The sequence below is a fragment of the Ciona intestinalis genome, unplaced genomic scaffold, assembly GCF_000224145.3.
Source record: "Ciona intestinalis unplaced genomic scaffold, KH HT000150.2, whole genome shotgun sequence".
In the NCBI taxonomy this organism is placed as follows: Eukaryota; Metazoa; Chordata; class Ascidiacea; order Phlebobranchia; family Cionidae; genus Ciona; species Ciona intestinalis.
In genome coordinates this window covers 303343-314169 of record NW_004190472.2, presented here as the reverse complement: position 1 = coordinate 314169, position 10827 = coordinate 303343, and the positions used below count along the sequence as shown (strand labels likewise).

The 10827-nt window shown below is 38.2% G+C and overlaps 1 protein-coding gene across 1 annotated transcript; it reads left to right on the top strand.

The window, feature by feature from the left end:
* Positions 1-539: 539 nt before the first annotated feature.
* Positions 540-8904, top strand: LOC100176767 (dual specificity tyrosine-phosphorylation-regulated kinase 2). Its single transcript, XM_026839092.1, has 7 exons — positions 540-836; positions 1970-2125; positions 3987-4400; positions 4859-4987; positions 5513-5647; positions 6251-6376; positions 6675-8904. The coding sequence occupies exons 1-7, from the start codon at positions 660-662 to the stop codon at positions 7353-7355; spliced, it is 1818 nt and encodes a 605-aa protein (XP_026694893.1). The 5' UTR covers positions 540-659; the 3' UTR covers positions 7356-8904.
* Positions 8905-10827: the final 1923 nt, after the last annotated feature.

Sequence of the window (10827 nt, the reverse complement as noted above, 5' to 3'; positions counted from 1 at the left end):
TAAAATAACTCGATTTAGAATACGGAAATAATCAGCGCAATTATACGGTGCACCTGCCAATTGGTAGAAAACGGTTTCTTTAAGAATAAATGACATGAATTCTCTAAAATAAATAGCCACGCTTGACAAGGTTGCAGTAATAAATAAAGTTTCCTAACAATCACCACCTACGTGTGAAAATCCATTGGTCCCCCGGACATTTTAACAAACAAAGTTTCTATCTGTCCTCGCATGAACGCATACTTCTTACAGGACTACTGGATCGTGACGTTTTAGTCGTTGCGGTGACGTAGGTGGTTGCCTGTTAATTCAATCTATTTATACAAAGAATGAGCGAAAACAGGTTTATAGCTCAGTCCATATTCGCATTCATTTAACATTTACTGTATATACGCGTTTTTTACTGTACCGTAACTACAGATATAATGTATAGCCAGTATTGCAGGCTGAAATGGTCAGATTATTCTTATTCCGTTCCTCAAATTACGAATGGTTCTCCCAGAAACAGATTTCCAACTTTTTGCTATTGTTTCAGATAAAGCATAAAAATTACCCGTTTTCTCTTTAGATACCGATGCGCTAAGCATCTTCTTTCGTAAGCGTTAGGCTTTACACTTACAGGTTTGCTGTATAGCACGCAATGTTGCTACTCTGTTGTGATGGTGAACGAAAACGATAAAAGCATGCTCACGAAGAATATCATTAGTGGCATGTACAGCCAACCGCACCATCATCACCACGCCAGAACTATTGCCGATCCGCCAACACACGTAGGCCTGCCACCAATAAAAAGTCAAGCAGTAGGAGGGATAGGAGACGTCGTCAACGGCTTGCAGGTAAGTTGATATAACATAATTTTATTTATCTCTTCTAAAACGTTAGCGAAGATCATGTTATTTAAAGAGCAAAGAAAAGGAAATCAACACAAAACAACGCTTGTTAAAACACGTTACGGATAGAAAGTGTAGGAAGAGCGTTTAAAATAAAAAGCGTGGCTGTTGCACCCATAATATTCAACTTAAAGCAGCTATAACCACTTTACAAGCCTAAATATGAGGGCTTTAAACGTACAGATAGACAGACTTGGTATATAATTAAAACTATAAAAGTAAAGATGGAAAATCTTGACCAGAAACTTAGTACTAAAACGTATTTATATAAATTATATAAGGACTTGCCAGTATAAAATTTAGCTAAGGTATAAATAAGCAGTTACGCTCTATTTAACAGACGTAGCGTACCGCGTTTGTTATTTCTGTATCCACGTTAATTTGGAGATAACCTCTAATGACATGCGTCTAATTTTACCCGCGCGTGTTTTAGGTATTAATTTTGGCCCGGTTCAATTATTCCGTCTCATGCACCCGTTCTTCAATTACTTTTGTGTTGGCTCGCGCCTTCCCCCGTCATTGTTTCTGTTATGGGTAATGCCTTCACTCATTACCATTAATTATTCAGTTCTAATACCATCGTCGGCATGTATAATGTATACCCACGCCGCCCTTTTTCGTTTGATACGATCGGACGTTGTCGCGTTAGTTTACCCGCACGTCCATTGGAGAAATATTAGTAAGCCAGGAATAACGTTCAATTTCAAGCCCCGAGTTATGTCAACTTTATAAGATAATAGAATAGATGGGAACCCGTGCGTTCTGGCTCCCCCAATCACTCCCACGAGAGTTTTAATTGGAACGTGGAATAAATCGTGTGTAGGTTATTATAAGTTAATGATGTTTCCGCCGTGCGCGAGTGATTGCACAGATTACTACGTGCGTAGGTAGCTGTTACTAGGAAACCAGGTTTCTCTTACGTCAGCGCCGACCTTGAACGTAAATAAACCATCCTTCCATTCGTGTTTTTAATACTTTCCTCAAACGTGAAGGATGGAGCTTCTTTCTATCCCCGTTTACCAATATTGAAATGTCGGCTTCGTTACTCGCTGGTGGTCTGATCATTGATTCTCATGTAGGTACAACAGCTGTTTGAAAGCCACCACGATCCGTCAGTCGCTGCAAGAGGCCGCGGGAACGCAGTTGGCATTATGCAAGTCAAGAAAAACGTCTCTGCGCCGACGTCTGGTGCTGCAAAGAGAAGGCCTTCCCTGCCATCCGTCAGAGAACCCCAGGTAAGGCTATATGTGGTGAATATATCTTTCTACTTCCTATACTAGTATAAAGGCTAGTTAGGAAAAGGTACTAGACAGTTAAACTGTTTGTTTTTCGTTAAAATTTGTTTAGTAGCGCATGTGAAAACGTAAGCGTATATGATTGCAAATATTGCTTTCTGTTTTCTCTGTTCTCTTTAAGACAAAAAGACGGTTTAAGACCATATGTATTGGAACAGAAGTTTAGGATCTATGTTTTTCTTCGTTAAACATCGTTTGGTAGCGTATATGCTGTAAAGTTTCTTACGTTCCACTTAAACTATTGTATAAAAGCGAGTTAGGCCGGTGTACTACAAGATTAAAATTCAAAATCTACGTTCTTCCATGTTAAAATTTGTTTGGTGAAGCTTGTTAAACTTAGTTCCCCTCGCATAGTTTAATTATTGTTGAAACCAAGATTGTATTGAACCAGGAGAAGTGTCTTCGTATTAAGCCTAGCCCAGTTAGTTGGTTAACTTAAGCACAGCCTTGGACCGTGACCACTTCATCGCCGTTGGCAATGTTTCCGTGTTGTTTAATTTGATCAACTTCCCATATGTATTCTTCTGTCCAAGTCGGGCCGCTTTGTGTTTATATAAATACTACAGTGGGGTAAGATGGATATTGGTCTATTATCGGATACCGTTAGCGCATAATGTCCAGCCTAAACTGGACAGTTGTGGGGATACATTTATATAATTTGGAATATTCTTTGTTTAATCCCGACTTACCCCAACCTACTATATTCTACAGTTTACCTTTTGCTTGAAACGTTAAGTTTTATTTACCAAAATAACACCAGGCGTGTACGCCGCCATGTGACTCTAAATATAACACCTACAGATGTTATATTTACACCGGTTTGTTAAATAGGTTGCGAAGCGAACTTACAAACGCATGTAAGGCGTTGGTGTCGAGGCTGTTAAATTGAGATGTACCAGACACACACGAGATATCTATCCCCTATCTTATCACAGTAAGAGCAGAACAGCGTTCAACCTAACACACAGGACGCGTAACATCACAATAGGACATTCCCAACGCTGTTTAACACTGTATTGACAACAAGAGAAATCTAATACGAACCCACGTATACAAAACACATCTTTTTACCGCTCTGACAATGCTCTTTATGACCTCATGTCATTATTGTCCCCTTCAAACGAACACGATTCGGTTCTGTAATCTGTTTTATCTTTAAAAGAAGCTTTACTGAAACGCATGTCTCAGTGCGTCCTGTAGAAGCACAGCAACCGTAATACTTCTTTTCGCGATTCCAAACTGTTGTTGAATGAAAACATTTGATTTGTGAGTTTTCGATCTTAAAATAAAAACAAAGTCCGCTTGTCCTAAAGCCAAACTGGCTCGGCGAAACTATTCTGAATGACACCAACTGTAATTAATTTTGTAATGACTACCGTCTGATGCCGTGTATTTTGGTCATCCTGGTGACGTCATCCACTATATATACAATACAGCAATTACTCCGTCAGTTGCTACTAATTCACTCAGAAGGCCTACAGGTTTCGCATTGTAATGCTTCTGTGTATATTTAGATTGTTTTGCAGTTTCTTTTGTAAAATCTTTATTTATTCTGTTACTTCTGCTACCAGGAATAATGTAAATAATCTTTTAGCAGCTTATTTGGTATAAAACGTAGTGAACTTTTGATGCTTATCTGTCATACCTAGTTGCGTTCATTGAAATTCTGTTACTTCTGCTACCAGGCAATATTTAAAGAATTGTTTAGACTTTAGAGGCTCATCTTGTATGAAAGTGTTTTGCTGACGAAATACCAGGCCCCTAAAAGCGTTAGTTAATGTTTTGTTTTTATGCAATTCAGACTAAAGACAGCACGTCGCAAGTTACTGGCCACGCATACCAAGTATCACCTGCACGCCGCGCTCTTGCGCCCCAACAGACCAGGAAAGGTTCCGGACCCAACGATTCCGGTTCCACGCTGACCGGCTCAGCGAAATCAAAAGGCGACAGGGATTCAGTGCAGAGCTACATTTCGCCTGACGAAGCAATGAAGCAGTTTATGCAAAAGTTAACTTCATACGAGCACCATGAAGTGTTCAGCTACCCGCGTATTTACTTCACCGGTACCTCAGCAAAGAAACGGCCTGGCGTTGTTGGTGCAAGCAACAACTGTGGATACGATGACGACCAATGCTCTTACATAGCTGTACCACATGACCACATCGCATATCGCTACGAAATCCTGAAAGTTATTGGCAAAGGAAGTTTTGGGCAGGTATGTTCCATTCTATATGGCTGAAGTCATGCACAATATGGCCGCTAAGATTTAGGCAAAAGTTGGCCCATTACCCCAACATTGTATATGAACATTCTATTCTATATGGCCGCTAAGATTTAGGCAGAAGTTGGCCCATTACCCCAACATTGTATATTCTGGCTTTAATTATACGCAGCCATTTACCAGCGACGATTTAAAAAAATGCTATTTATTTACTTTATTCTTAGCAACGACTGTCGTTTTTCTGTTATTTTTTATTTCTTAAATCGCTATGTTAATTTAACATGACATTTGTCATTGACTTTTATCCAAGTGTGTTAAAACGAGTTCCGTTTACACTTTGCTGTTAATTTCCCCCTCTTTGCCATACATACTTTCATTATTGTAACCAAAGCAATAAATATAAACAAAGTTAAATAAAATTTTACATATGTTTAAATACGACCTTACTTCAGGTCATGAAAGCGTTTGATCATAAACTACACCAACATGTCGCTTTGAAAATCGTGAGGAACGAGAAACGTTTCCACCGGCAAGCCGCTGAAGAAATACGAATATTAGAACATCTTAGGAAACAAGATAAAGTAAGAAAAATAGTTTCTTAACAGTTAAGTCTGTCGTTTTGCTGCTAATTCGCTGTTTTAATTAATCTGATCGTCGGTACTTTACGTATATAGAAAAAAAAAACGATTTCGTTTTGTTGCTAATTCCCTTCGCCTCGCTGTTTTAATCAATCTGATCTTTGTTACTGTATTTAAATGAAATATAAATAAAAGTTTTGGCATTTTTATCTAAATCGTGATTCGTGTTTTTATTTTACGAATGTCGTTTAACCGTTACATTCATTCTCTTAGATTCAATTAATCTACATTCTAGTCATCTAAAGATAAATAAATTCATGTTATGTCCTCACATATTTCCAATAGTTAGTCAAAATTGTTCATTATATTAAATTCTAGTCCCAGCAATCATTTCGCCCGATTGCTAGCCACGGCATTTCTCCTAGCCACAAGTTTCACTTCGATTCATGAAATTAAACGAACAGTTCAACAAATTGAATTGAAATGTCCAATTTCCCGCATCGATTTAGTAATTGTTGTTTATTCCAGGACAATGCAATGAACATAATTCATATGATGGAGAGTTTTACGTTCCGAAACCACATCTGTATGACGTTTGAACTACTTAGTATCAACCTCTATGAGCTCATAAAGAAGAATAAATTCCAAGGCTTTTCCCTTCAGGTAAGACATAACTTTTTCTCCATTTTTGTTCATTTTTATTATTTTTTCCGTCTTGTCTACGTTTTGCCGGCTTTTTTGTCTATTTGTGTAACTTTTTCTGTCCGTTTTTCAGTTATCACAGAAGTCAGTATGATATACCATTTGCATAAAATAATTTTGAAGATTAAATTAAAACAGAAAAGCTTTTCAATGCGGCCTAAAATATACATCAGCCCATCCGGCAAGCTGTCGTTGTATCGCCGTTAGAGGTGTTTCATGTTTACTTTATGCCAGGAAAAAAACATACACGTTCACTTTAATTTAACAAGGTGCTTTTAAATTAGCTTTCCTTTTATTAGTAATACAAGCCTAAAATAACCGTTTAAATTTTCGTTAAATATTAATAAGCCATTGTAGCAAAACACAATCGGTTAAAAATACCAATTACTTCATATATCACACAAACAAGTAGGCGTGAAATACAAAGCTTTTGTCAACTCATCAGCTGTATGACGTCACCATACGTCACTGAGTGTATTTTTATCCGTGTTTCACTAATCCTTTTATGAGTTAACGTATTATTGCGATGTACTACCGCTTAATCCCCGCATTTGTAACTTTTAGCTGGTGAGAAAATTCGCCCACTCGATTCTACAATGTTTGGAAGCCTTATCGCGCAACCGCATTATTCACTGCGACTTAAAACCTGAGAATATCCTACTTAAACAGCAAGGCAGAAGCGGGATTAAGGTAAGATGGGCTACGTTGTATGACATAGAAGGGTGGGGGAGATGGGACACCTTTTAACTTTATATTCTCGTCCCATTTCGTAGTAAACAAAGAAAATACAAAGAATTATAAAACCGTATTCTCACGATTCCCATGGACCTTTGTTACTTGTTACTTAAAACACGATCAGAATATTCGGATATTATGCGTCAAAGGTGTCCCTACTATACGTTAATGCACCTTGATGCTTGGATTTGTTTTGTCATGTACTTCGCTAATGCTGTTTCGTGGCTGATTTAGTTTTACTTTTACATTAAAGGTCATAGACTTCGGCTCATCCTGCTACGAGCACCAGCGTGTCTACACTTATATCCAATCCCGGTTCTATCGCGCTCCTGAGGTTATCTTAGGCGGCAGATACGGCATGCCGATCGATATGTGGAGTTTCGGGTGCATTCTGGCCGAACTTCTTACCGGTTATCCCCTCCTGCCAGGCGAGGATGAAGCGGACCAACTAGCTTGCTCTATAGAGCTACTAGGCATGCCGCCAAGGCGTCTTCTTGACCAATCAAAACGGGCTAAGAATTTCATTAGTTCAAAAGGCCACCCTCGTTATTGTCAAGTGACAACTTTATCGGATGGGAGCACCGTCCTTGGTCCCGGCCGCTCCCGTAGAGGAAAGCTTAGAGGGCCTCCTGGTCAGCGAGAATGGGTTACAGCGCTCAAAGGCTGCGACGACCCTCTCTTCACCGATTTCCTGCGTAGATGTCTAGACTGGGACCCGGCAGCGCGCATGACGCCTTCCCAAGCCCTACGTCACTCCTGGCTTCGTCGGCGCCTCCCCAAACCGCCTGGTGGCGCTACAGCGCACCGAGGTGACAACTCGACCATTAAAAACCATTCATCGTTTAACCGTCAACCATCAGGAAACAAAGCCAAGGACATGTCAGTCACCGTCGCCGCAACCACGCGTACTGTGCTACCCAAGATCGTAGGATAGCTTCGTTGAAGCTTTTATTTTTTTACTTCTTTTAGCTTTCTTTTATTTTTCATCGACCTGCTCTCTCTCATATGAAATTTTCATTAAATTCCGTTCCCGTCGCCGCCTTTTTCGTCGACTGTATTTTCGTTCCGTCATTTTAACCAGCGGAGCGTAACGACTGTGACGTCACACTTTTTCTTTTTTTTCTTTTTACACTTTTACCGCACGCGCGCAAATTGAACTAAGCGAAACAAAACGGTGCACATTTCACAAGTACTCTGCTGGTCGCTCGTACGGCGCGACTATTTTTTTACTCTCATTAATGAGATTCACATAAAACGACCTCCGCGAAATCCCCTCAAATGAAAAGTTTCTTCATCACCGAAAATAGATAAATAGCCTTCCCTCAGGAACGAAGCTAGTGCACGAACGCTTGTTAATGACTTATGTACTAAACAGTCGTCCGCTTTTGCCTATCTGTTAAGCATCAAACGTTGTGTTATCGCGGCACCCTGTGCTCCATAAACCAAAAAAGCCATTTACGTGCCACCTCCTGGCCTCTAAGGTCGCGACCATCGATCATGACACCGCATGCGTTAAAATTCGCTTGTTTTCCCCACGAACGACGAAATGTAAAAGCTTACGTTCCAAACCTTTAATTCGCCTCATCGCCTACAAGTTGCACGCGTTAAAACAAATTCTTATTAAAAGTTAAAAGCGAAAATTCAAATTATTCAACTCTAACAAAAAAAATGTCGGTTGTTCCGTTTTTATCTCTTCTGGTTCTGCACTAGCTCAATGCTCGACAAGGTTTTTAATGTTTACGTCTGTGAACATCAGTGTGACCCATTACTGCATCGCGAAACAAAACGACAGCGACCCCACTAATGCAATTAGTCGCATGAATAATAGATGGCGTATCGACTGTCTGCTGTCTTTCCCATTCAAGTTTCCCACCATTGCACTGTTCCATTTTTACTTCTGATTTTAAACGATCATTTTGCATTCATATAGTTACATCACATTTTTGCGTTAAAACAATCAATAGGCGAAACTCTCTTTCGGATTTTAATACTTTTACCCCCCCCTCCAATTTAATGGCGACTTCAACGCACCGGGCTATCAATTTTCAACGCTCTGACAGTAATGTAAGTTGAATCAAATGCCTTGTTTCGTCTTAATATGCCACCAGCTTTTGATATTTTGCACTGAAAATTGGGATTTTGTGCCTTTTATTCAGTACGTTTGTCATTCAAAACACCGTTAACGTCACGGGTGCTGTACAAGTTTTTGGACCATTTTTACTCATATTTTAAACAGTTTTACCCTGTTTTAACCAAGTTTTACTCGGTTTTAACCAGTTTTCACCAAGTTTGGGCCGATTCTAACTAGTTTCTAGCCGGTTTTAACCAGTTTTACCCGGTTCAACACGTGCATGCCTGGCCGCTGCCTACCCCGTGCTGTGTGGTAGTGCGTCACTAAAGAAATCCCCCTTAACACTGTGAAACTTGTTTGTTTTCCACTTTTTACGCCGAGTAGCTTCGAAATGAAACATTGATAACCTGCACAAGTGTCGTATCTATTGCCAGCCGTTTAGATGAGAAGGCAGTGTCAGTTTGCAACAGAAACTTTACAACCCAACGCTCCCTTACGAGTTGTCTAAATTCTCAGCCGTTCCTTTTAAAAAAAAGAAGAAAAAAAAACACAAAATTATATACATTGTAACTCGTAAGTGGCGCAAAGTGCGGTGTCTCAATTATTTACCATATATTAAAAAAAAATTATACAAAAAAAACACCCGCACAGTTAGACTTACATACGTGGTAACTCGCAAGCTGATACGTGGTAACTCGCAAGCTGGCAGGTGTATTAAACCGAACACCTGTGTTATAACGACTAACATCCCACTGCCAGTAGAGAATAAATAAATTACATTCACTCAAGTATAAACAGGTAGCAAAGAGGAAATTCACGCTACGTTTATTCAGTTGTATTTAGATCAAATTAAGAAGAAATACTTCGGCACTTTAACACAGCAGTGGGAACGCTCTTGACCAGTATCGGCTAACCAGCGTTGTCATGTATAATGTATATAATTAAAGCCTATTGCTTCAACCTAGTGTTTATTATTGAATCGTACAAATAGTCAGCCTTATAAAAAATGAAAATTCACAAAAACATCTCAATAAAAGAGTGGCAGAGGTACTTGGATATGATATGTATAATAGAATGGGGAAAGACGGGACACCTTTAGCACATAATGCCCAAATGTCCTGATCGTGTTTCTAACAATTAACAACGTTCTATATAGCAGTCGTAAGGATGGGGTTTTACAATTCTTTGAATGTTTATTGTTTATTACTAACTAGGACGAGAAAACAGAATGAAAGGTGCCCCATCTCCCCAACCCTACTATACCAAAAGAATGCACAAATCGTAATTTTGGTTGTTACTAGTAAATTTTGGGCACGACAAAGATACTTTTGAGGTGTCTTGCATAATTTTTGGAATGACATTGTCATTATTTTTCTGTCTTTTCCCGTTATTTTTTGTAGTCACAGACTTATTTTGGTTGTCACGGTCATTTTTTTTGTCACAGACAGTTTTCTGATAGCATCATGTTTAATTCTTTTTGAGTGCCACAGTAATTTTACCACAGTAGTTTTTTTGATAACGACAGTAAATTTTTTGATTAATACAATATTATTTTTTATTATTACGGAAATTTTTAATTAACACAATAACTTTCTTTTATGGCAGAGTAATTATTTTGGTTGTCACAGTAAATTTTTTGATTGCATAGTAATTTGTTGGTTGTCATTGTAATTTTTTTGGTTGATACAATAATTTGTTTGGTTGTCACAGTATTTATTTTGGTTGATCACAGTAATTTTTTTGGTTGTCACCGTAATTTTGTTTTATTGGCGACAGTAAATTTTTTGATTAATACAATATTATTTTTTATTATTACGGAAATTTTTGATTAACACAATAACTTTCTTTTATGGCAGAGTAATTATTTTGGTTGTCACAGTAAATTTTTTGGTTGCATAGTAATTTGTTGGTTGTCATTGTAATTTTTTTGGTTGATACAATAATTTGTTTGGTTGTCACAGTATTTATTTTGGTTGATCACAGTAATTTTTTTGGTTGTCACCGTAATTTTGTTTTATTGGCTCAGTAACTTTTTTAGTTGTCACAGTAATTTTTTTCGATTGGCACAAGAACTTTTTTGATTAATACAGTAATTTTTTTGATTGTCACAGTAATTTTATTGATTGTCAGATTAAGTTTTTTGGTTGTCACAGTAATTTATTGATTGTAACAGTAATTTTTTTAATTGATACAATAATTTTTTGGGTTGTCACAGTATTTTTTTGGTGGATATAGTAATTTTTCTGGTTGTCACCGTAATTTTATTGGTTGTCACTGTAATATTTTTGGTTGTCACAGTAATTTTCTTGATTGGCACGTTAAATTTTATGGTTGT